The sequence below is a fragment of the Xiphias gladius genome, chromosome 6 (genome assembly GCF_016859285.1).
Source record: "Xiphias gladius isolate SHS-SW01 ecotype Sanya breed wild chromosome 6, ASM1685928v1, whole genome shotgun sequence".
Classification (NCBI taxonomy): Eukaryota; Metazoa; Chordata; class Actinopteri; order Istiophoriformes; family Xiphiidae; genus Xiphias; species Xiphias gladius.
The window spans coordinates 9547957-9575590 of record NC_053405.1 but is presented as its reverse complement, the minus strand read 5'-3'; the positions used below and the strand labels follow the sequence as shown (position 1 = coordinate 9575590).

The following is a 27634-nucleotide window of genomic DNA, read 5'->3' as shown; positions in this document are numbered from 1 at the left end:
GACGATAAATCTCCAACAGGCCCTGGCACAGACTGGGACAGGCAGGAAGTATACAGTTTCAGGGTAACCATGGCAACATCCCTTTGGCCTCATGAAGGAGAGGGTACTTTGGTGTGGAGGACCTTGTCAGGAATTGGCCAAAAGTCAGAAAGTTTCTCTTTGCCAGCTGGGTTACTCGCTCAATAAATAACCCCATATCTTTATTCACTATAATCAACTCCCAAATCCTCATCTGTTTTTAATTAGTATCAATTAGATTAAGCTGAATTTGGCTTTAATAATTTAAACTGTGATTGGTTTTATGCCTTCTTTATTTCTCTCTCACTCTCTAGCTGCCTTCCTGTCCAGTCTAGGACAGTATGAGATCGCCATCCCTGTACGTGTAGGACCTAATGGCGAGACGCTGGACGCAGAAACACCTCAACACCACCGCAGAAGACGGCGCAGCACTGAAGACAGGCTGCCTGACTCTGTATTATGCTTTTTGAAATTGTTGACCTTTATTTTTCATTCTTCTTTTCTTTCTGTTCGTCTTAAATTTATACACAGCTTTAAATTACTCTCTAAAGTACTTAACATTCTGAATCAAGAGCATTTATAAACTGAACTCCGTTTCTCTGTCTCTAAGCTCTTCTACCAGCTGTCCACGTCACGTAACAACTTCCTGTTGAACCTGACGCTGCAGGGAGGCCTGCTGTCCCGGCAGTTCAGGGTGGAGTACTGGAAGAGGGGTCGATTAGCCTGGAGTCACCCTTACTCTCCCCACTGCCACTACATAGGACACCTCCAAGACCAGCCGCACTCCAGTAAAGTGGCCCTGAGCAATTGTAATGGCCTGGTAAGACTGAAACCTCCCAGTCTAATCCACAGCTAATACACTGAGTCAGGGCAGCAGTAGCGCTGGCTCAGCAAATAAGGGATCAGATACACTTCATTCCAACATCAAATCATGAATTTTTAACAAACCTTGAGTCCTTAATCTTTGTCCAAACGAACCAGTGTGGTCCTCAGAAAGTGAAATGATCTAGAATGAAGCTTCAGGTACTGCTAAACCTTATCTGAAAGGAAGGATTCAGCCTAAAAGAGCCAAGTTGCACCAGCTTTTAACAGTCATTTAGGGATATACTATATCTATTGTGGAAGATAAAGGGGTGCTAATTTTCTCTACCAACAGTAGCCTCAATAGACCACAATGCACCTCAGCTACAAGAAATGCTGCACTAAATATACTATTACCATTGCTCTCTTAAGAGTTCATCTCACATTCAAGTCATGTGGGATGCATAGAAGTAGAGGTGGGAAAGATTCCCATGTTTAGGACGTGTGAGCATTTACTTCATCGGACAGCTCAAGATGGATGTATAACTGCAAAGTTGCTCGTCTGAGGGTTAAAAATACTGTGCATGATATAATAGATACAATACTATGATTTGGGTTTAATCACCTAGAACAACTGACGTACCTAACTACCTAGGCTGACAACACATATCCATGTTTGCTTTTGTTTTCGGGCATTTCAGATATATGAGGGTTTCCCAGTAGTAATTACAACTTGGTAATTGCGATAATTCTGATATGACATTAAAGCTGCATCAGAATACTTGAAATGAACATGATCATATAACATGTTGCCTGACACTGTCTGAAGGAAGAAGTGTTTATATCTGTCCTGACTGACCACATTCCAAAGGGGCCAGTATACTCCATAAGAAGTGCTTGCTCAGATGGTTGAACAATGTCTGAAATACCCTCCCCCGGCAAACCTTCCTGTAACTTTACCAAAACTGACAATCCAACATTCGTGCCCACTACGTACAATGATTGGCCAGGTGTGTGGAGGCAAGAAAGTAAGCATGGTTTGAACTTCTCCTTGAAGCACTCTTTTCACATCCCACCACCATGGTGGTGAACATGATAACTCAAGAACAAAATATAGTAGAAACTTCACACTTACACCAAAGGTACCCCAAATGGAGTAGATGACCTGATTAGATTTTGTTTGCCGTGCTGCATAAATTTTCAAATTAATTAACTAAAACTGATTTTTTTTCATAAACTTCTGTCAGCATTCTTGATCACAAACTACTCGGCCCTTTTCATACCTGGTATTAACATGCGTCTTGGGTGATCCCATCACAAGTGGACAGCTGTACAGGTGTGAATGCACCCAAGATGCATTGAGGACACATTGAGATCTGATCGCTCAGACAACATTCAGAGGTGGTCTGGGCTACACATGGCTCCATTCTTTTGGCAGTATGTAGGCGGATGTGTGGGCCACGTTGAAGGACCACCTACTCAACTGACATCCTGCAGATTGACGTACTTATTTGCAAACAAATAGAAGTCGAACAAATTGCGTAAGCTGAATTTTGAAAAGTCCATAGATATATGACGAGTGCATCAAACATCTTGGACACTTTGGTTTGCCCGGAGCATGCCAAAGAATAGACCCAGTCTCTATTGTTATGATTTCTTCTTCTTTTTTTATTTCTGGCAGACCAAGCGCAGGAAGTGCACTGCTGCCTCCCGCAGGTTAAAGACAACAATGCATTTGGTCTTTGCAAAAGAAACTGATATACAAGTTTATTCGCATATAGAGTGGGGAGGTGAAATCGGATCCCAAGTGGTCAGTCGAGACTCATGTGGAGACGCATTGGTGTGAACTAACGTACTTAGTGCTGTCCACTTGTGATCAGATCATCAGATCAAGATGCATGTTAATACCAGGTATGAACAGGACTCTAGTACTGTGAGCACATGTATTCTTTTGTCATGGAGATCACGGGGGAACATAAGGCAATCCCAGTGCTTATCAGTTCTTATCACAACTCTCGTGTTTGCTTTTTGTGTGTACAGTCAAGTGCAACACTGTGAACTCTTTCCAGGACAGACTGTTTGAAATCATGTGCCATCATAAATCATTTTCGCGCTTCGCCCCTCTCCATCACTAGCTTTTCATCCCAGCTTCGAGTGTGACCATTTCAAATGACTATAAACACTTTTGCTGTGCAATGTGGTCAGACGACACATCGTACGAACTACTTCTTTTCTATCATAACCCAGCCCTAAGGCTGCTGTCATAGAGAGGGGTTAGACGCGATGAATCATACAAATTGGGATAATGGTGCACATTCTCAGACAAAGGCATCTGTTCTGGCGTGTTCTCTTGAGGGTGTTCAAAGGCAGTCTGGGAAATGTAGGCGATTAATAACTGAAGCTGTGGTCAGCAATGCAGGTTACAAGAGGCAGTGCTTTTAGCCAAAATATGAACTGGGGATCTGGTTTTAACCTTCTCGTAATTTCAACAGCTTTCCAAAGTGGACTTGTTTAGCCCTAAGTACAGCATCGACTCAATCTCACTTACTTCCCATTTTCATGAAGTCGTCTCAGCACACAACAGAGGACTGGAATCTGTTTGTTGATGCTTCAAAGTTTGTTCACTGCCTGAATCACTTGACTGGATATTCTGAATTGTCATGCGTCATTTTGTTGATGCATCATTTTCCTGCATTCACAGCACCGTGCATCCTCTCACTCCAAACAGCAGGCCCCACAATAACAGTTGTATACACAGCTGAGGATTAGATGTGCTCAAAAAGCGTTAATAAGCAGCACACGTAATTACTGTTGGTCAAAGCAGCATGAGCACATTCACCAGTGAGCGGGCTGTGTGTCCAGAGGAGCATCACTAACTTTATTATAGGATTAAAGGCACCTTGAAAGCTGCCGCAGTGAGTCAAGGGGAGACACTCGCTCTGACCAAGGCCAACACATCTGAGCAGAATCAAAGGAAGTGTTAATGTATCACTCTCTATCTCACTCTCTCGTTTTTCTTGCTCTCATTCACTCTTTAATGCTCTCACGTGGTGTGTGTGTGTGTTTTCTAAACACAGAGCAATATGTTGATCATGTTAGGCTAGTATCTCTAATCTAAAAGGATCTCTAATTATAGAACGAGTGTCATCTCTTCACCGAACAGTTGTTGGATAGTCCGAGATGAACATGGACCTTAGACATGAACATAATTATACAAATAATTGTACCTTCATGTTCATGTCTATGCCAGAGAGTTGAATTGATCAACTTTCACTAAGGGCTTTGTAAACACTAATATTGTAATAACTGTCAGCAAATTAGGGCTGCAACTAACGTTTATTGTCATTACGTTGTTGTATAAACATCATAAACTGCTGGTAATTTGATAAAAAATTGTGTTGCAACTTCTAAGAAAAAATACAGATAAAGATTATATTAATGTCATTTCAAACTATCAGTTTTCCCCTGGACCCCTGTGTAAGGTTATTATTACAGTTATTAGTTATCATTAGTTATAACACACATCATTACATGATCAATGTCAGTGTCCTTATAAAATTTAGTGTTTCCAGTATCGGTTACAGTCTTTCATTCACAGTTTTAAGTGCCACAGGAATTCCTTGCCTCGTGTTACTGTACATAAAAATAAATTCCGGGTAGTGTAGCAGACATTTTTGAAATTCAGTACTTGAAACTGGCAATCGGAATCTTTACAGGGAGATTGAAAGATTTAAAGTTTGATTGGTGCTTCTGCAGTTTCAATTGGATGCCTATTTTCCTGCAGAAGAAAATGCTTTTTTCCAAGTCAAGAGTCTCACTGCAGGGCAGACACCTCACATGTAATCCGCCTTTTTTCAAATGTGATGCTCCCTGATCACTAATGACAAGTGCTGCCTCTAAAAAAACATATAGGGAGTCATCATAAATGCAGGGCAACGACTGTAACTAAGACTAAATACTGCCGTCAGGATCTGCTGCATTGGAAGCTCAGAGGTTATTACAAAGTCTCCTCCTCTGCAGCTTTCAGTTTTCTGACCCATTAGCACCAGTATCCCTCAGAGGACCTCTAATTCACCTCTGCCTTACCGTAACTTACCCTGCTGATTTGTTGCACGGTCCTCTTTGTCAATATTGAGACTATAGGTGATCGAAAACAGGCTTTAGTCCTTTCATTGATGGATTGATCTGTATTGATGGCTGAATTAATTTTGTGACCTTGTTTTATAATGCACATTTGACAGTAGACGTCACTGAGATAAAATCGTTAAGATTTGGACTGTTTTTGCACTGTAAAGTGTGTGTTATTTGTATCATGATGGAAATTGTCCCTGTTATTCTATTCTGTTCTATTCTTTTCTACTCTACAAATCTGTCTCTCTGCAGCAGGGGGTGATTGTTGCAGGGGGAGAGGAGTACCTGATTGAACCCCTTCTCTCACCAGATAACCAGACCAGGACGGACAGGGGGGAGAGAGCAGAGGGGCGCCCCCATGTGGTTTACAAGCGGTCATCGCTTCGCCATCAGTACAAAGGCCTATCCTGTGGAGTCATTGGTGAGTGGGGAGATATTCTAATCTTTTTAGTAGTGGCAGTAATGTCCAGGTCCAGACTGGAGTAGTAAACTTCCCTAGGCTGATTTGCATAGCCGCCAGCAGCAGAGGATTGCGGTTGTGTCTGAGTTCCCAGTTGTGATTGGGTGTGACCAAGTCTGTGTTACAGGGCGTTGCTGAAAAAGCAAAAGTATGTTCGGAAAAATATCTTTTAATAAATACAAGTTAAAAAAAAACTTTATAGTCATGGAAAGTATGGTCAGGCATCATTCTGGTTCCTTGATAAAGTGTTTCAGATGATCATCAGTCTCATGGCAATTTATGGCAAATGCAAAATGTACAGTGAGCGATTCGGCTGAACTGCTGCTGTGCTACTGTGGGTTTCTTCTTTCTACACGTGTTCAAGACATGTGTGTGATCTCCCTCCAGATGAAAAGCCAATGAAGGGTGCGTCATGGTGGCAACGGACGCTGAAGACCCCTCCCCATCACGTCGGCCGCGGCCAGCTACCTCTAAAGCGCTCGGTTAGCCGGGAGCGCTACGTGGAGACGCTGGTGGTAGCCGACAAGATGATGGTGGGTTACCATGGTCGCAGGGACATCGAGCAGTACATCCTGGCTGTCATGAATATTGTAAGTTTCACAACACAAAAGATGTATGTGCACAGCGTCATTGGAATCATCCTTGATGAATATAAGGGTTAAATTTCTCAAGCAAGGCAAAATTATTAAGCACACAAAAACAGAGTACATGGGAACATGTAGTGTTTTTGTGGAGTCAACTGAGAAAAAAAAAAAGATTAAAGACTCATTTGGAAAGAACAGAAATGTCCAAAGTGAAAGAAATAAGTTTCAGTGTGTCTCTACTGCTAAGGATCGGTCAGATATAAACTTGTTTATACATTTAAGCGTCAAAAAACCCAAATTAAATTGAAATAAATCAGGTTAAGGCTCATTGATTTGCGTGAATAATGTTCAGAGTAAGAAAGAAAAACCAATGTTTAGATGATTTTTGATTTCTCCTTGTGGAAGCGACATACTTTAGTCAGACAGGCTTAGGTTGTATGTCATCATCTGCACTATTTCTATCACTGGGGATCACGTCACGCACAGTTTAAACCTACACACACGTCAGGAATGTACTTAATGAAGGGTTGGTCAGCTGCTATTGTCACAAAGCATGTTGCATTCAGAGTGTTACAAAATCACAGAAACCAACAGCATCTCTTTAGTGGTGTGAAGCAAAGTGGGCCAAATTACACCAGACACCGATAATGACAAGTGTCAAAGTGCAGCTTGAGTGCTAGTAGTGGTTTTAGCTCCGGCCTTTTTTATGAATGTCGGTGCTTTAACCCTTTAATCGTCTCTGGCACTTGTGATGATGTAGTGATGCACTGACTTTACAGCTCTCTTAAAACTCTGATACTAATGTACTTCATAGAGCGTTTGCTCATAACTTCAAATCGATCTCAGTCGGGGCACAAGCCAGGGATGGTCAGTTAGCCCACTTCTGTTTGCGTCCTTAACACGAAGCTCATAGCTGAATCGCTGAATCGCATAGCTGTTTTTTTAATTTCACAAGTAGTGGTAGTTTTTCACCCATTTTCAAGACTGAGCTTTCCTTTTCTGTAACTTCTCTTGCCTTTATAGACCTTTTATTTACAATGGATTTCTCCTGTGTCTATTTCTAGTCTTGTCTCCGCTCTAGCGTAATTTGCTCTGCTGGTGTATCAGCTGTTTTTAAGACTGGTCTTTTCTTGTTTCCCTGGAGGTCAGGTTGCCAAACTGTTCCAGGATTCTAGCCTGGGGAATGCAGTCAACATTGTGGTGACACGGCTCATCCTGCTCATGGAAGACCAAGTAAATACCCATTTCCTCTCCTCACCTTTCTTCTCTGTATGTCTCTCTGTGTCCTTGTCCTCATTACTTTCTGTTCAGACTGCACAAAACTCTTTTATGAGAGGCGTCTATGCATTCCTTGTTTGTGTCAAATTATTGGCTTAAGAGTGTTTTCCTCCACCACTCCCGGTGGACTGAATGTGTAAACGCGTCTTGTGAATATCGGCTGTAATGAAAGGCACAAGAGGATGTAGGGAGGCGTGGAAGAGGGTGATGGGTGAGGAAAGGCGGAAAAGTCAGGGAATGAGGGGAGTTTTGTACCTGTCAGACAGAACTGCTTTGTGACTGTCCAGCTTGTTACTGTGGTGAACAATGATCTCTCTGATCATTGCTATGACGTACTTCCAGGGCGTATAAAATCTCCAATTTAGATTTAGACGCTGATGTAAAACACACACACACATGTAAAACACATCAGCGTTTTAAATCTGCTTCGCCAGAGGAGATGCACAAAACCAAATGTGTTGCATATAAAGCACAAGAGAACACCATCAGGCTCCATATTCACTAGATTCCTGAAAGTCTGGTCTGTTTACCAATATTTTCTAGCCACACCCGGTCAGTGGGTCCATCATTTTTGTCCAGACTTAAATGTCTGTCAACAACTCTTGGATGGTTTGACATAAAAGTTTGTACAGACATTCATGGTCCCCAGACTATGAATCCCCCCTGACTTGGGCGATCGTCTGACTTTTCTAGCGCCACCAGCAGGTCAAAGTTTTCACTTATCCAGTGAAATATGTCAACATATACTGTGGATTGGCACAAATAGTTGAGTTTGGTGGCTAATATATACTTTGGTGTGAGGTTTACTTTTCTGGTTTTGAGTGAAACGCTTCGAGAGCTATTGGATGGACGGTCGACATATTCATGTTCCCCTCAGGGTAATTTGGTGACTTTTCCTCTGTGACCCATCAGGCTAAAATTTTGATTTGTCCAACACTTTGGTTTGTGACTTAGTAATACTTGCAAAACTAATGACTAATTTCCATCAGCCTCAGCTGTACTTTGTGTTTGGTGCTAATTAGAAAATGTTAGCATGCAAACAAGCAAAGCTAACGAGATGAACATAAAAACATTATACCTGTTCAACATCAGCATGTTAGCTTTGTCGTTGTGAGTATGTTAGCATGCTGATGTTCGCATTTAGCTCAATGCAACGCTATGTCAAAGTACAGCATCACAGAGCAGCTAGCATGGCTGTGAACTCTTTGTCTTGTTGTTTTCTTTTTTTGTATGATATGAGTGATTGAATTGAGGTAAGAAAGGACACAGAGTGGCAATCCAAACTTGACCACAAGGCCGAAGTTCAGCTCAAAAAAAGTGCATGACCAGCGAAGACTGCATGACCAGCATGCATGAGGTTCAGTCATCAGGAGATGAATGAGCCTCATGACTACCTCGTAAATGACCATATTAGCCTGCCATTAACAGCATGTGGCGAGGCGGTGTCGCTGGCTCCATCGTAATGCTGACCTTCTAGTAATATGACGGATGAATCAAACTGAATTAAAGGGGCATTAGATACATAGATGTCTTGTTAGGGAACATTTATGATTCATACTGTCAACTGCCTCAAAATTAGCTCCATAATTTACCGCTCGGATGTGTTCGTCATCTGAGAGTAAAGAAGTAAGTGTTGGGATCATTAGCGGTGTGCAGTATTAGTGTTGTTATTCTTACTCCATGGACCGTTGAGGTTGAGGTCGGGACAGGATTGAGAATAGTCTGAGTCTAGTGGTTCTGTTGTTGGTTTCCAGGTCTGAAAACGGCAAGCTGCCCCTGGAAAGGAAAACCAGGCTAGCAGTGGGCCCAGAAATGAGGGACTGTGGGATGAGGCAATTACTAGTTATGTCACCACATGCATTCCTGGGTTACGAGTTCTCGCCAGCTGTGGCCAGCAGTGCACTCCCTCCGCTCCTTCCCCTCTCTGCGCTCTCATAATACTAGAAAGCACCTTCACGCTAATCCTACCTCCATATTGGCTTCTTTGATAGAGTGGGGGGAAGTTTTTTAAAAGCTTTTTAAGCCTGGAAGCCAAATTTAAGGAATCTGGTCCAATCATGTAGTCTGTGATATAAAGTCTAATGAATGCATTGTCCACTGAAAACCACATATCTTCAAATTTGGTGATTTTTATTTTTTACATGAACTAAAGAATTAAATGTTCTTGAATGTAAATTGGAGCAATGAGAAAATTCCCTCACTTTTTACATTAAATAAACCATTTTAAAATCCATTGGATCACTGGAAAAATGTAGTGTCTTAGCTTAGGAAAAGATGACATTTTGGAGTTGCACGGTTTTCACAGGACAGAAAGACTAACACACTGGGGCAGAAAACAAGCCTGAAACATTACAATACAGGAAGACTGGGGCTGGGTTATCATAGCCGTGTTGGCCTGTCATCTGATTGTTGAAATCTCCTCTTTGCTGACATTGGAGTAACCTCATATTATTAAAGTATCTTTGCAAAAACAAGAAAATGCTGTAGTCGTAATCTCCATTCTGTAGTGTTTTAAGATAAATAAAAAAATTGTAATTTTATTTTCCTTTCCTTAGTCCATGTTTCCTTTCTTGTCTCTCTTCCAGCCGACACTAGAGATCAACCACCATGCAGGGAAGTCTTTAGACAGCTTCTGTAAGTGGCAGAAAACCATCCAACACCGGAGCAGCTATGGGAACGCCATACCAGACAATGGGATCGCTCACCATGACACTGCTGTGCTTATCACAAGGTCAGGACGCCAAACCGAAACACATATCTCAAATGAACAAAAAGTATTTTAGAATGAAGATTTTGTTTGTTAGGGCAAAACAAAATAGCAGTTTGGTTTGCGTTTTTTTTCGCTTTAAAGATGTATATGGAAACGCTTTATTTCACAGATTGTATATTTTCCTGTAATTTCTTAGAAAGGAGTGATATGAGACTGCAAATTCATAGGAGGGTTTCTGGAAAGGATTTAGTAATTTGGTGCTAATTATATGGGAAATGTACATAGTGTTCAATTAGTACACTTCCACTTAATCATTGCAATTATTTTCTAGCCTGACTTAGAGAAGTTTTAAGTCCGTCCACAACAGGGCAGCCGATTGTGAAAAATGTGGATTTTGTCTACAGCGCAGCATACAATTCAATGTACATGTATATGGAGAATTAAATTTCCAGTGGTACAGTAAATGAACTCAAATAACTTTCTCAGAACTTTGTCTCCATTTTCTCTGTAACAGTGCCATATTACATACCGTTCCTTCCTTGAAACTTGAAAATTAGGAAATTGCAGACTTGTAAAATAAAATGCTAGCATTTATACAACTCAACCTCCTGCTGCAACCTCTCCAGGTGATTTTTGTGGGTAAGAATATGTTTGGTCTGTTTTCCTGTTCATTTAAAGGTTAAAACAGTGTTTCCTCCGAGCTGAATTCTTACATTCCCAGCCCCTCTCCTCACAGGCTTTCATTATGTCAAGTCCAAGAGAGTTGGGCTGTATCTTGTCCTGTCTGGGGTGATGATAGCTGGGGTGGCTCTGCCCAGCTCAGCATCTGGAGAAAAAAGAGAAATCCGAGAAGGGAATGTGAAACAACGACAGATTCTTTTCGAAAAAAGAGCAGCCTAAAGAAAATGGGGCGACACCCTGAGAGGATGAGAAAGGCAGCAGAAATCAAAGCAAAGCTGCCTTGAATCTGACAGCACTGCTTTCCCTCAGTTGTCTCTTCGTACCTCTAACTCTACTCTGTTACTGATACTGTTGCAGAAAAACAGACACAACAGTGGTAGACGCATATTAAACGGATAAAACACTGATACTATTGACTGAGGAATGTGCATCAGCAAACAGCACAACCGTGCTTTGGTCAGAGTCATCTGATGGGGCAGGGCAGAGCTGCTGCAAATACTTTCCTATTCTTTCTAACAGAATGTGCTATAAGCTCATGCTGCAGGAGGTCAACGGTCAAATAGAGGGGGCGTTAAAAACAGATAAATGTCATTTCTGTGTTTTTTTTTAGTTGTGGCTGTGGCTTTGTGAGAACATTTTGGTTTTACGATGGCATTTATCAAGCAGAGGATGGAAGCTGTCCAGACAGATGACACCACAGTGACCGTCCAAGATTTCCTGCTATTGTTCTTTTAAAACTATATCTGTCTGCTATCACTGCTGTCCACTGTCTGTCCCAAATGTGTCTGTGAACTGTATATTTGTGAATGACTGTGTCCATTTCTAGTATGTCTGTATGTGTCTGTAAGAATACGGTATGTAAGTGGGATTGCAACGTACGCAACAGCTTTCATCTGTTGATTGATGCTGCTTTTGTTTATGTGTGAGTATATAAGTATTAGTTTTAAACAGCCTGTCTTATTTCCCTTCCCGTCGGCAGGTATGACATCTGCATCCAAAAAAACAAGCCCTGTGAAACTCTAGGTAACGCGCACACACAATCACGCACACACACTTCCGTGCTTGTATACCTTAGAAAACCGCCACTGAAATAATGCGTTCCCATGCCCCTCACCCTAACTTTGACCGTTGCAACTGAATGTCTAAACCCAACCCAAAAAACTGAACCCAAAACTTGTTGTAACACTATTAACCCCTAAAACCAAGTCTTAACCTTTTAAACAGTCATTTGAAGGTCCAGTCCGAAGTGAGGAGCAGCCAAAGTGTCCTCACTTTCAAGATCCAAAACTCAAATTAGCACACACGTTTTCATTCACATAAAAAATATGTGATGTACATCAAGTGTGGCTTGAGTGTTCATCTTTGGGTAATTTATAGGAAGGTGCATTGTGTTTGTTGGTGTTGGTACTTTATTAATAACAGTGTAAACTGAACTAAAACGCAACAGGGGAAGATACTGAACTGGTGCTTCACTCACAACAAGAAATGTTTCAAAAATTAATTATATTTCTGAATATAGTTCTTTTCAGTCTCTCTCTTTCAGTTTCCCAGAAGTCGAGATTTCAAGATGTGTTCTATAGTATAGTTGAGTTTTATATTCATATAGTGTGTGTTTGTGTGTGTGACAGGTCTGGCTCCCGTAGGAGGAATGTGTGAGCCAGAGAGGAGCTGCAGCATCAATGAGGACATTGGCCTGGGCACAGCTTTTACAATCGCCCATGAGATAGGACACACGTGAGTAAGACACACACACACACACACACACACACACACACACACACACACACACACACACACACACACACACACGCATGACCTTGCCATTTTGTCATTTTTATCTCCATCTCCAGACTTATAAATGTCATAAAAAAGCCTCTAGTTATATTTTTCTCTCTCTTTTTTGTAATCAGTATAAAAGTATATCCAATGTTAAACAGTATACTTGTCAATATGCCTTTTTATTATATTATTATATATTTGAGCAAGTAGGCTGCTCAAGAACACATTCATCCTCGTTACAGGATTTGTGCAAGAAGCAAAATTTATGGACTTTAAAGGTTTCAGACGGCAGAAAAGTTACATACAGGACCTCACCCTCAGTCAGTTGATCGGATGGCTGGTCCACCACTTTGGTCCCCGAGCGAACTATCTTTAGAAATATTGAATAGGTTGCCAGCTAAATGCGTTTATCACAACTGTCCTCCCAACCAGAGTGAGAGGGCAGGATGGAAGCTGTCCAGCCTTCGGTGACCAGGCATCTCTGTTAGGGATGCAATTCCTCTGATCACGTTTGAATGTCATTTGAAGGGGGCATATTAATAGAAACTTCCCAAGAAAAGAGAGATATGAATGGGTCCAATGAAGGTTGAACGCAGGTTCAGTAGACCTGCATCGTACACGTAATTTGCTGTCTGAAAGGGGTATTAGCCTAGTTAAACATTATACAATAGGGGTCACAGTTTATAAATCTTTAAGGACCTGTTTAAACATCACAATGTTGCATGTAGAGCTCATGCTCCTCAGGTTATGACCCACTATGACTAATGAGGGGAAGTTCGTGACCCTGTGCGGAAAAACACAGAATCCCAACCAGATCAGTAGTGGCTTTTTTTTTTTTTTAAGCTGAGCCTGAAACAAAAAATATCGCTGAGGGAATCCCTGAGGAGTCTCATGTATCTTTCATTGTCGTCTGGCCTGAGTTGATCCCTCCCTTCCTCAGAGAGATTACATCCTCAGATGTCCTCAGATTACATCTCCACATCTCCAAAGACAGTTTATGTAATGTTCAGCACTATGAGTCATTTCCATCAGTTGAGAATGTGTTAATAGTTGTATATTTTCTTTCAGTCGCACTATTTATTTGCCAGGGGAATTGGTAACATGTGGTGTTGGTACAGAACCTGGAGATGCTTGGGTTTTTTATATCTGGATCCCCTGGGTGACTTGGAGTCTGTGTTTTACTATAACAGCTGTTCTGGATCACTTAGTAACTAGTAATGGTATCTGCCTATAAGCCTTACTTGTGTCATGAATACAGTAAATAAACAGAGATTGCTGATTTCATGTCTTTTTTTTTTTCTGAGAAACCATCAAGGTTTATTTTTGGGAAGTATTCTTCTTGCTCAGAGTAATTTAGTGTTACTCGATTTCACTCTGCGTGCACACACTGAGAAGTATTAAGACAGACGGTGGATCCATCGGGGTCCTGCCTCCCTAATGATTAACACAGGTAGCTTTTGAGTACTCAGACCCCAAGGCTGTCTAGCCCACATGATTGGACATGGTGTGCTGGTCTTCGTGTGTACGTGTGTCCACACAGTCGGCATCCCCAGCCTGAGCACAATCAACATTTGTTTTTAATTGCCATATAAACTGTTTTGACATCACAGTGCAGCATTAGATTAAATGCAGGCCTGTTTGTGGTGTGGAGCACCCCCATGAAAAGACAAGACAGAAATGAATCAGCTTCAGGACATTTATATTTCAGGCTCAAACAGAGCTACTGTGAGCGTTATCACTGTCTGTTATGAATGTTAGGGATGAAAAAAAACACCAAATGAATCACTAACACTCTGAAACGTAACAGTTTTTGGTAAACTATCGGGATGTCTTGTCATACTTACCATGTCATGTTGAAGATGGACCATTATATAACAAATAGTAATTTGCCGGACAAGACTTTTCATATACAGTATTTCAGTCAGTGGGGTTCACTTTTAGTCTGGGAACGTGAGTGTTCTGTCCTTCATGCCTTTAAATTGCATCTCTGTGTTAGGTGTAAAGCTGGTTTCAGTCTTTTTTTTCCAAGCAAAAAAAACCACAATGTTGTCTGGTTCCAAATTCTCAAATGTGAGGATTTGATGGTTTTCTTTGTCATATATGATAGTAAACTGATAATGACTGGAAGATTGATCAGTAATGAAAATAATTATTGTCAGGTTTGCTAATTCCATATTTTGCGTGAATTACAAAATATTTCACATTTTTATCATATTAAGAAAAAATGTAAACTTGAGTAGGGTTGTAACTAATGATTATTTTCATTCTCAATTAATTTCTCAATTAATAGATTAATTGTCTGATATATAAAATGTCATAAAATAGTGAAAAAATATCAATAACATTTTCTCACAGTCCTTCGGGATGTCAACAAATGTCTTGTTTTGTCTAAACAACAGTCCAAAACGTCAAAATATTTCATTTACAGTGATAAGAGAAAAGTATCTTTTAAGGTTTGCCATTGTTGCCTAAAATATTATGTAATCGATTATCAAAATAGTCGCAGATTGGTTTTCTGGTGATTGACTGACTAATTGATTAATCAACTAATTGTTGCAGCTCTAATCTTGACCTCATGTTTATGCAGTGTTGTAGTCTTCTTATTGTTTGTCAAAAGTTAAAAAAAATGACAAAGCATGGACCGTATGTGCAGCGGCGGTGTTCGTATTTAAACATGTTTACATGCAACTCAAGACGTTGAGCCTCAGAAGGCCACCACAAGGTGTAAATCGGTCCCTGATTTGATGTCAAATAGAAAACCAGCGGGGCTCTGAGTCCTAATGAGCAGAAGTGTCCTGTGATGCTAGTAATAAAACGTGTTCACGGATTTTTGACAGATGGAGGCGAACTCTCGTGACAGCTGCAGACTATCCTCTTTCATATGCCTGTTCTTTAGATCCCTCTTATCCACAGTGATCTTTTTTCCACTGTCACCGTCCACAGAGCGTCAAAGTGTTGTCACTGTCTCATCATGGGCTTTAGGTTTGGGATGAACCATGACGGTATGGGAAACGCCTGTGGCCCCCGCAGCCAGGAGACCGCCAAGCTGATGGCTGACCACATAACCATGAAGACAAACCCGTTCATCTGGTCGGCCTGTAGCCGCGATTACATCACCAGCTTCCTGGAGTGAGTCAGCCTATCAGATATCTGCAACACCACAAATCATTTGGTAATTAGAGGTTTCAGAAAGAAAAATTCACTTGGATGTCAGTGTGACATTCTTGATGGTCAGAGAAACATTCAAAGTACAGATGGGTTTTGAAAGTAGGCAGATCCACTTCAGTTGCCTGTTCAGTGTTTTAATAAAGCTGTTTTACTTTGTGTATTCTCAAAACTAATGACTGAAACAGCTATTGTGTATTTTAATCTCCGTCCTTTTTCTCTTCTGCTCGGTGTGCTTTAGCTCAGGTATGGGCTCCTGTCTAAACAACGTCCCCCCCAAGCAGGAGTTTGTGTACCCCACCACAGCCCCCGGTCAGGCCTACGATGCAGACGAACAGTGCCGCTTCCAGTACGGCGTCAGATCTCGACAGTGTAAATATGCGGTGAGTGCTCTGTCAACACTGTACCGTTTTTCATTCATCTTTCAGGTTACTTTTCTTCTCTTTCTCATGTTGGCTTGGCCTCTGACGTCTCTCCCTGTTAGTTGGTGAAATGGATTAAATCCTTTGTTGCAGTATTTGTCCTTTTATATCACAATATTTATATATATTTTGTTAGTCAGTAGTCAGTATTTTGTACATTTTCTGAAAAATCAACTGAGTCTGGCAGGAATGAACGATTTTGCTCTTTTGGAGAAAGTTTATCGCAGTTTTAAGTCTTGAAATTATCCTCTCCAATCCGAGCAATTAGAGTTCTCAAGTTCTCAGGAGAATTTGAAATGGATTTGATTTGATTCTGTCATAAACAATATACATACAGCACTTTTTTTTTCTTCAAATATTCAAATGAAAACCAAACCAAAACAAAAACCGCTGACCAAATCTAATATGAGACTTGGCACTGCGAAGACAAAACTCAAATTAAAATGAAATAAACTGAATAAAACAGGCCATGAATAGAATGTAACATAAACGAAACAAGGTGTTTTACATAAAACTGAAGCTCTACACAGGATGGAAACACTTATAGGTAATTTAACTTATTTCCATAATTTTCTATCACCATTTGTAGTTTCATCATAAAAAATTTGAGCCACCCAGATTATCTTGAAGTGCTAAATCCTAGATCAAGGCAAGTGGAGTTGCTGTTTCAGTTCTGAAGAGGCCCCGTAAACTGTTCCCTCTTTAATGCTGCAAAATGTCTTCATGTATCGAGAGATGTCCCAACTGCATCACTTTGCTTTAGATTGCATGTTTAGCTCTCTGTAGTCTCTTCACATCTCTCGTCTCTCGTTTTCATGCTCTCTCCACCAGCCCTTACAGGGTCTCATCTTTGTATCAGATAATTATCTCACCGATTCGTGTTCCTCTGGCTCTCTCCTTTGCCATGATGATGAAACGTCTCGCAGTACCTTCGCTGAATAGCACCCTTTCATTCCATGGTCCACTTTTACGTGGGGCAGGCTCAGAGCAAATGGACATCTGGAATAGCAGACTGCTTTATTGACTTATTATTATCAATGCTATCTAGTCAGAGCATATGTACACAATAAAACGTAGCGGCATGTGTTGTAGACATCGCTGTAGAATGAGAGAGGGGAGCCAGCGAGTCACTTGTCTCTGTAAGGAGCTTGTACAGAAAACACTGCAGGTTGCGTCAATCTTTGCTGCGTTATTTCCCCTTTTTTTTCTCTGTCTCTCTATCTTCCATAGTTAATTCTCCTTTCACTGACCCACACAGGAAGTCTGCAGTGAACTTTGGTGCATGAGTAAGAGCAACCGTTGCATCACCAGCAGCATTCCCGCTGCAGAGGGAACCATCTGTCAGACCAACACGATAGAGAAAGGGGTAAGTAAACAGTGAAAATAACCCTTTTTTTTCCCCCTACATTATTCCTTTTAAAGGGAGGACATAAGAGTGTTGCTGGTGTAGGTAGGATAGAGGGTGGTGGTCACTTTTGTTCATCTTGGGACCAGTCTTCCTGCTTCCTACGAGAATAAAAAAAGCAGCATGGCCTCACGCTGACTCATCTTGGCTGTTGTTTTGTTTGGATGAATTTTTTAAGGAAAAATCAACCTCAAAAACACAAGCAAAGTTTGAAAAAAATGCTCCGGGGCTGTGAGCTGTCTTGTAGTTTTGGTTTGATTTGATTATGATTGATATTGTAATATATGCTTCCTATAGCCTGTTGGTCAGATTTTTTACTATTCCAGCACACCCTCATGGCTTTATTTTAGTATTCCTGTGATTGCTGTTGTGTATTCATGAGTATAATTGACTGCAGTGGTGCTACAAGAGGGTGTGTGTGGCTTATGGGACTCGTCCGGAGGGCGTGGACGGTGGCTGGGGGTTGTGGTCAACGTGGGAGGAGTGCAGCAGGACGTGTGGAGGTGGAGTCTCCTCTTCTGTCAGACACTGCGACAGCCCCAGGTACAGGTCTCAGCTGTGCCCGGTCTGAAATGCATTCTTGGTTTTGTGGTGGGTATTTCTACCGATCTACCTAGTGCAAGAACTCAAATTACTTGAGCTGACTTCAAACTTCAGTAACTTCAAAATGACTGGAAGTCTCAAGATCAGCAAGTAGAATATGTTTTTCAATGTAACAGTGAAAGTAGCCAGCTAATTTTTTTTGTAGTTATTTAACTAGAATGAATTGCAGGTGTTTCATTGTGCCAAATACAATACATTACTTCACTGGATAGGTTATGATTTTTTCAAATCTATCTTAACGCAATAATCACAAGCCCATATGTTCACGACAGAATTAACTGGTCACTGCAGATATATTAATATCTAGCTGGATATCTAATATACGGTTTTCATCCTGTATGAAATAATTCAGTCTGAATCATCACAAAACGACTAGCAGACTTGTTTTTGAATCACAGTCACCAGACCCCTCATCTGGAACTGATTAAACTGAGAATGAAATGACCCAAATCTGAGGCCAACGGTGTTGTCTCGTGTCATTTCTGAGCATCACTTTGCACATGTGCTCTGGCTCCGTTACGTTTAAATTCGTTGAAAGTTTAGCAGGAGTAGCCTTTTGATGGTGCCTAGCTCTGGCTTCCTTCTCGGCTCTTTTTTTTTTTTTTTTAAATACGGAGATGCTGTCGTGACGGTCTGTGATAGACAATAAAGCAATAAAAGAGACAGACGGCGAGATTGAAAACACACTGATGAAGGCAGACAAAGCAGAGATCAGGAGCCGGCACTATGTGGTGATGTGATGGAGGTTGGATATTGTTAAATTGTACTCAGATGTGACTGGCCTGATTCTATTTGTGTTTGGTTGTAGGCCAACCATTGGTGGAAAGTATTGTCTAGGGGAGAGAAAGCGCTTCAGGTCCTGCAATATTGACGTGAGTATCTCTGCTCTTCATCATCATCATCATCATTATGATCAATTGGTCAACACACTGTAATTTATTTAATTTAATTTGTTTTGTGTTTGGTCATTGCACGAGACTCTACTAGCATGTGTTTGTGGTGCATGTACTGTGTACATATATGTGTGTTGGTGTGTGTGCGTGTGTGCGCGTGTGTGTGTGTGTGTGTGTATACACACACACACACACACCCATATATACATACATATATACAGTATATACATACATATGTGTGTGTGCATTACAGGAGTGCCCTGCAGGCTCTCGGGATTTCAGGGAGATTCAGTGCTCCGACTTTGACAGCGTTCCTTTCCGGGGAAAATTTTACACCTGGAAGCCATACAGAGGGGGTGAGTGCGTAAACCTGCTCTGTGTGGGTTGTGTGTGTGTGAATTTATTTGCTCCATGGTGATCTCTACTGCAGATGGCCTCTTTGACCTTAACACCACTGTCAACCATTGGTTATTACAGCTTGCGTCTTGTATGCGTATCTCCAGCCATCGGCTCTGTTGGTTCGGTCGGTAACGACAGGCCACTACATACGCTAAATGCCTTTTCTGCCATTGCTCCAGTCGCTCACGTCGCTCCCCTGCAGGCCACTCACTCGTCTGTGAGGTCAAGGCAAGCCAATTCCGGATCCGCTCCGTGTCAACAGCCGTGCACGGAGCTCAGTGTTGGTTTTAGTTAATATACTGCAGGTTAACAAAAGGATGAGACAGAAACTAAACCAAAATACTTTGGGATGAGGGTTAAAGTTCATCGTCCATTATGGTCGCAACAAAAAGAAACTCCGGCTGCACGCCACTCTCCTCTCCTCATCCTCTATTCTCACTCTCGGGAAACCAAAAAGTTAAAATCAAATTTCTAATAAAACATATTTTACTGTTTAAGGTAATTCTTCTACTTCTTTACTCCACTACATCTAATTGCCATCTAACTACTTACTAGATTTAGATTTTACAGAAATCCATCCATCCATCCGTTAATTTTCTGCACCTACGTATCATGTGCTGGGTCCTGGATATAAAAACATACCTGACATGGTAAGATCATATTGGTCATAATATATGATGTATGTCATTTATTAGGTAGTTTAATACTGTAGAGTTAACGACCTAAACATATATAAACTAGTTGAAATTAGCCCCACCTGGAACAGCAACTACTTTAAAATGCTGCTTACACTGGAATACATGATTAATAATAATCCAGTCATATAATATTTATTAATACAAATCTCTCAAAGGGGCCACTCTGCATAATGTTTACTTTTATTGTTTACTTTTTATATTTTTTTCTGTCTTTACATTTAGCTGATAAAACTTAAATTATAAAACACATCTAAAAAATTACAATCACTACTATAATACTGATTATAATTTAATTCCGGAATTTCTGAAAGCAGGACTTCTACTTGTACTGGAGTCGTTTTACATAGTGATTTTGCTACTTATTAAGTAAAGGATCACTTTTCCGTCATGACCATCGCCACACCTGGAGGTTTGCGCACAGGGTAAACCACACACAGCAAGTGAAAGGAATGTGGGTTTTTTCTTTTTATCTAAAGACAAATTTAAGTCTTCAGTGACTCCGTGATATTTGAACATATCAATGCTGCTCCACTTGTTCGCCACAATGTCCTTGAAAGGACAACGAGGCTAGAAGTTGGATTTATATTTTTTGGATTTTTTTTTTTTAAAAAGAAAGTGGAAAGGAAGGGAAGATGAGTAGGTATCATAGGTGAACATATGAAGATGGACAAAAAGACGTGAGCCAATGTGAGTTAATGTAAGGAGATGAACAGCAGTCAGGAGATAGTGAGGAGTGTGTGTGTGTGTGTGTGTGTGTGTGTGTGTGTGTGTGTGTGTGTGTGTGTGTGTGTGTGTGTGTGTGTGTGTGTGTGTGTGTTTGTGAGAGTGTGCGTGCGTGCGTGTGGACTGAGGAGAAAGTGAATCGAAGCTGCAGACTCTCTCCTGTCTGGCTCGCAGATGCTGGCCGCAGAGAGCCATGCATCCCACAATGCCTTGCAAGAATTCCTTGCTCCTGATGAGCACTACACTGGACGTGAAAGATAAATAGTTTCAACGACATAACTGCCTTTAATCTAGCCCTCCAATAACATAATGGCTTACAGAGATGGCCGGCCAGCCAATTCCAACTTCAGGCAACAAGTGCTCCTTTCATCAAGTCAGCTGATTTTACAATGGAAATCCCTTGCAGCTGTTAAAATAGGAACAGTGCCATAGACTCTGCCCTGCGTTAAGGCCAGATCAGACCGCCCAGCCCCTTTTCTGTCCTCTGCAGCCCTCTCACTCTCCTCAGATTCTCACTTCTGCTTTCGTCCTTCCACTTTTACCTGCCCCTTTTCTTTGTCCACTCTGCTCTGGGTGCCCCTCTAAATCCTTTCTCTGACTTTATTTAGTTCACCATTATGCAATCTCTTTATTTCTATTTTCTGTCCCAATACACTGAGAACAGAGACAGCCTTTCTCTCTCAGCTCAGACAGTCAAGGACAGTTCATTAAAAAAGGTCTGTCGTTTTAAGCAGCTTTCTTTTTTCTTTTTTTTTCAAACAAGCTGCTCCCCATTGCTGTTCTCGGTCCAACAGCCTTCACATTCAACCTTCACACTCCATACAACACACCCTGCAAGTTATAATACACACAAACACACACACACCATGCAAGCCACGATTGCCCTGCCAAAGCTAGGCACCATGGGAATTGTAGTTTTCCATGGTCTGACCACTTTATCGTCTGCAAGCCCTGCCAGTACACACGCTCTCTCTCCCTTTTTCTTTCTTTCTCTCTCCCTCTCTCCTTCCCAGTACATACTGTACCTGCTTCGGAACTGCCAGCACAAACAAACACAGCCCAGACTGATGTCAACAGCCACTCAAATAGTGGAGCTGTTGGCGAGCTGCACAGATGAATGAAGGATATATACCACTTGGCTAGAGAAAACCTCGAGCAACTGTATGTGTGCGTGTGTTTGTGTGTTTGTGTGTGTGTGTGTGTGTGTGTGTGTGTGTGTGTCATGGTAAGGAAAGAAACAGCACAAATAAAGAGTGAAAGGATGAAAAGGGTACAGTCGTGCATGTGCACATCTTTAATACCACCTAGAATCGGGTGCTCACATTGTCAGTGGCTGTACAGCTTATAAAGGGCTCTATACTTACATGACCCTAATGTTCATTTAATTGCCGCTGCTGTCAGAGAGGTGTTACCAACATATGTAATCCGGTGCCAGGATGGTTAAATGTCTCCCATGGCCTGGAGAAAAGTGTTCATCCTCGAAACAGGCTGTGTTTTCAGCCTGTACATGGATGAAGTTTTGTTTTCCGATAAGCCGATCAAGTACCAGTCCCTTGCGGCAAGTGTCAGTGATCTAGGATATGAGTATAGATTAGTGATAATGATACTTGGCGGCCTTGGAGACGTTCACAAACTGACTGTTGGTGGGTTGCGAACAGCAGGTTTACTAAACAAATAAGCCAAAAAATTTTTTCCATCTCTACTGCAACAGGTAGCCTGGCTGTTTGGTGCATGCAGCATTTTCTTTAGGCTTGAGGGTCAAAGAATATATAATATCTCTGTAAATATTTCAGTCCTGTGGACAATGTCTACACTTGCAAGTGTGTGTGTGTGTGTGTGTGTGTGTGTTTCTTTATGCATTTTCTTTTGTCACAGTGTGTTTACCTCCTCACACCAGCGGAGATACTCAATACTGAACTCTTACACACTTTTGAAATGATAAAGAAGTCGTTTAACTAGAGGTTAAATGATTAATCATTGATTAATTGATAGAAAGTTATTGATGTTGATGTCACTATGCGCTCATTATGATGGACATTTTTACTATTCTCTAACATTTTTTAGACAAAGCAATAAATTAATCAGTAGACTAATTGTTAATGAAAATAATCTTTAGGTGCAGTCCTAAATTACTCTTAACTTTGTTTGCAGAGCAGTGTTAATGAGTTTATTACCTGAAAACATAATTTTGCAGTTGTGAGAAAATCTGTGGAATAAGAAAAATCATATTAATTCTCTACAGTACAAATGCAGTTCTGATTTTTCCGAAATGAATACGTTTTTGAGGAGTTTAGTTGTTATTATTTTAGTTTTGAGTTGTCATTTTTGCTAGTTCAGTTTCAGTACCATGTGCTTATACATCTTTTTGTAAGGTCAGTGAGGGAATCTAGCTACTTTCTTGCTGTACCCGTTTGCACTGCTCTGTTTGTGTTGTTCATTTATTGAGGGCGTACAGTAGTTTTGTGTCTGTGTGCGTATATTCAAGGGGATCAGGGGCCTAATCAAATTCAGCTGCTCGTTCTCTGGCTGTCAGCAGTAAAAAACATTTCCTACTCCCCTGCAGACTCCTCTCTCTCTTATTCTGCCTTTTCACTCTGCACCCTTCATAAGGATGTGATACATTCAGCAGAACAAAGGCTGTTTTTTTTTTTTGTTTGTTTGTTTGTTTGTTTTTACCACACACTTCATTGAATTGTGTCTGTGTGTCCAGGTGGGGTGAAGCCCTGCTCTCTTAATTGCCTGGCGGAGGGTTACAACTTCTACACAGAGCGTGCTCCAGCTGTGGTGGATGGCACACCTTGCCGAGATGACTCTCTGGATGTGTGTGTAAATGGAGAGTGTAAGGTGAGACAAGGAGACTTTATATATTTTTTTGTTTCGACACATCCATGCAAGGGTTTTTGTTGAAATACAATGTGTTATAGTGTCCTGTATGTCCGCGTTTGAGCATATAGTTTAACCCGAAGCAGCAGAATAAAGAATTAACGCAAGACTGTCTTCAACTGAGATAGTATACGAGTAATACTCGCTCTCCAGACTCCGGACAACCACCGCTGTCTAGTTTACGCACAGGCTGCTGACGATCATCACTATCAGCTGCTGAACTGAAAAATTATCTTAACTTTGGCAGCAGTTTTAGATTCCCATTACTAATGGTCTCTCTTTAAATCCAGGCTGTTAATGAAAACAAAACATCTAACTGCTGTTCATTTTGATGAAGTGGAGACCACCTGGAGCTCCAACAGGTCCCTGGAACCCATTTTGACACCCACATGACGGCTCATTTGTCACAGGGTGTAGACCGTTGTAATGGTAATAGCACACAGTTAATGTGCTCGGTGTTGATTCCCAATCTGTTGTTTTTGGATCTCGTTCTACTCTAAAAAGTAAGTAGAAGCTTTGCACAGGGATTAAAAGGTGTAAGGACAAAGACAAACAACTGAGAGGCAACAACTTCAGGACAGCCAGCTTGTTGTTTTGTGAAATGCCAAAAGATCTAATTTTTCAGCCCCCTCGCTTTATTTGAAGTCTCTTAGGTAGACTGAGGAGCTGATGGAAGCTGGAGATCCAGGGCTCTTCCAAAAAGAGGATTTTGTTTATCAACATCCCCTCTCTGTTCTCTCCTTCTCCTTCACTCCTCTATTTTCCCTGTACTCTGCTCTGTTCTGCTCTGTAGGAACTCAGTGACCCTCCTGCTCAGCTGTTAGTCTGTCTGCACTGCAGGCTGGCTTTCATTCACTGCGGTCTTATTATCTGTCTCTCTTTTCCTCTTTCCCCTTTCAGACTCTACATCTCTCAATTCCTCTCATTTTCTTACTGTCCCTTGATTTTTTTAATCTCTTTCCCTTCCTCTCTACTTCAATTTTTCTGTCTGCTATCCAGTCAGCGCCTCTTCCTCCCTCTCCCTCCGCTCTATCGTCTCACCTCTCATATATTTTATACACACATAAAACTTCAAAAACACTGCGGAGAAATCTCTATCTCTTGTTTGCAGCTTCATGCTGGCTTTGGTTCAGGAGTTGGCGTCTGACAATAAGAGGACGGAGAAACAGAAGGAGAGAGGGAGAAGTGGGGGAGGTAGAAAAAGGGCTTAAGAACAGATTGTCCAGTTGAACACAACATGCTGCTGCAGACGAGAGGCATGTCTGCTAGAGCCACTTTTTCCCGGATCTGTTGGACAAAATATAGAGTGTACAAAACATTAGATACACCTGTTCCGTCATGAAGTAAACAGACCACGTAAATCCAGGTGTAGGCGGTGCTCTCAGAAGGATTTCACCTGCTAATCTGTCTCAGTTGTAAAGTATAAAGGACAGATCAGAAAGAATGCAAGCTACACTGGGTTGAAAAAAGCTTTTTTTGCTGTTGGTCTGTCGTTTTCAAAAGGAGTTTTCTTGCAAGCAAAATAAAACTTCAAATATCTTTTTATGGTGTCGCTGGCTCAGCATCCTGGGTGTACATATACTCTCCTAATCATAGTTTTGGTTTACACATTTCCTCTGTTTCTTCTTCCCTCTCCTTGGAGCAATTATTAACCCAAATCCTTGCATTCCTGCCCTCTATTGGGGCGACCTTAATACCGATTCCTTAAACCAAATACAAAATTAGATTTATTCTTGTTAGTTTTTAGGCAAAGTCGTTTAAGATTGGGACAGTACTGTGCTCATCCAATTGTTTCCTTCGATCTGGAAATCATTAAAAAAAAAATTTTTGTTTTTATGTGCATCAAAAATACAAAATGGGTCCAAAAAATCATGTGGTTTTCCATTTTAAATGACCTCAAAAATGAAAAAGATACTCAGTTTACTATGATATATTACAAAGAAAAGCATGATTATCCTAACATTTGAAAGCGGGAACCAGTGAAAACATTTTTGCTTGGAAAAGGAAACAATTAATTTTCTGTCACATTACTGACTAATAACAGATTGATTTGAAATAGGTGAATGAATGGATGATACACAGGCCGAGGTGCATTTTGAAAGCCATTTTGAAAGCGGCAATGTCTCTCACTTCACTCTATATTCCAGTACCGTCATTTTACTGTATATGGGTTATGTATTGTGCTATTGGCCCGAATGAGCTCTGGGAAACATTGTCTGCCTGTAGAGACGATGGGCCTCCTGCTAGTTTTGACCTTTTATCATTTTAGATTTAGACTAACTCACCACTACCCACATTATAAACCCACCAGATAACCATGGGGTGAATTACAGTTTCAACTCTGGATTTAGTTTTCAACTGTGATCTAATTTGGTTCACTGTTAAAGAGTTTGAGAACAACCACCTGCTTTCCTCATCATGAAACTTATTTATGTCGACAGCTATGAGTTTAGCAACCTAAGAGCTTTATGTCTGCACAGGATCAGAAAACACATCTGGACTTACCATCTGATATCTCTGTGTTTTGGAAAAGTGGTCTGGAAGACATTAGAGGCAATCCCTCAGCTCGGCCTCTGACACCTCTCGACTTACTGACTGTGCCCCTTCACCCGTGACCCTGAGTGACCCCGCAGCTCACTCATTTCTCTCCCTTCTCGCAGCATGTAGGCTGTGATCGCATCCTCGGCTCAGACGTTCGCGAGGACCGCTGCCGGATCTGTGGGGGGGACGGGAGCAGCTGCATGTCTGTGGAGGGACTCTTCAACGACTCGCTACCCGAAGGAGGTACAGAAATAAATCACTCAAGCACTTCTTTTACCCTTACAGTCATCTCATGAATTAACTATTGGGATCTGCTGCCACAGACGTTGCTGCACATGTACATGAAGACTTTGATGTGTCCTATCTTCATTAGCAGTGGTGAAACATGGTTCACTTTTTGTCTTCAGCATTGGAACTTTCTTCTCTCTCCCGAGAATCAGATTAGGTTAACAATAGGCATTTACCATGCAAAGTTATGCAACATAATTGTTCTCCCGTGCCAAAAATGTGCACATGCAACCTTTGGATTCTGATACTCTGGATTGTGAATGCATCTTGGAAAACTGCCTCGCCAAGTGAGTTAGGATACCCCAGATATTCAAACTGTATTATATAATTGTCTATTCACATGCAAAGCTGCATACTATCACAGTTATTTATTCGATAGAGCCAATAAAACTCCACGTAGCTGCAGAACAATCGTTTATCTCAGCACCTGTTTTACTCTGGGTTTTTCTGATGAATGCTTAGAGATGAATGATGCGTATATACAGCAGTTGAGAGTTGATGCAGCCCAGATTTAAAGTTGGCATTATAGATAGTAACAGTCGCTAGTCTTATCCACCATCAAGTCCACAATAAGCAGTTCTTCCATGACCACAGGGGAAAATAAGAATTTCTATTTAACAAAGCTTATAAATTCCTGGCTCGTCCTTCAACATCCTGTTGGCAGGCCTTTGAATCGGTCCATCCATATAGGCTTTGTATAGGATTATCAGGAAGATATACTTGTGTATCATCTGCACACAAATGAAATTATATGTTATGGCTACTAATTATGTGACCAAGGGAAAGCATGTAAATAGAGGAAAGAATAGGGCCCATAATCGACTCTTTAGTTACAACGCAAAAAAAAAAAAACCACAGAAGCTAGCAAGTTACCTGTCAGAGAGACCAGTTTAGAGGGTAATTATAATTGGAATATTATAATGGGAATATTATGACGGGATTATAAATCGATTGAGTAAAATGGTTTTACCAGCAGTGTCAAATGTAGGTGTGAGGTAAAGCAGGAATAAGATGGAGAAAAGGCCAACATGGGCTACTAACTGGAAGTCATTTTGACAGACATTTGGGCCTTTAGACTAAGGTCCACACATCTGTATATTAAGATTACACTAACACCTTGTATATAAGAGAACAAATACAGTGAGTCAGGTCAGCTCAATATCATATATGGA

At 41.1% G+C, this 27634-nt stretch overlaps 1 protein-coding gene across 2 annotated transcripts in view; it reads left to right on the top strand.

The window, feature by feature from the left end:
* The window catches only part of adamts10 (ADAM metallopeptidase with thrombospondin type 1 motif, 10), a 54933-nt gene that overhangs the window by 14643 nt on the left and 12656 nt on the right, over window positions 1–27634 (top strand). For both annotated transcript variants that reach the window (XM_040129012.1, XM_040129014.1), the window contains exons 3-18: window positions 333–472; window positions 629–838; window positions 5203–5371; window positions 5798–6000; window positions 7144–7227; window positions 9858–10003; window positions 11643–11686; window positions 12292–12397; window positions 15425–15571; window positions 15849–15990; window positions 17288–17395; window positions 17832–17977; window positions 18846–18909; window positions 19184–19286; window positions 23461–23594; window positions 26294–26417. In XM_040129012.1, coding sequence (XP_039984946.1) covers window positions 333–472; window positions 629–838; window positions 5203–5371; window positions 5798–6000; window positions 7144–7227; window positions 9858–10003; window positions 11643–11686; window positions 12292–12397; window positions 15425–15571; window positions 15849–15990; window positions 17288–17395; window positions 17832–17977; window positions 18846–18909; window positions 19184–19286; window positions 23461–23594; window positions 26294–26417 — 2070 coding nt within the window. The remainder of the gene's footprint in view (window positions 1–332; window positions 473–628; window positions 839–5202; window positions 5372–5797; window positions 6001–7143; window positions 7228–9857; window positions 10004–11642; window positions 11687–12291; window positions 12398–15424; window positions 15572–15848; window positions 15991–17287; window positions 17396–17831; window positions 17978–18845; window positions 18910–19183; window positions 19287–23460; window positions 23595–26293; window positions 26418–27634) is intronic.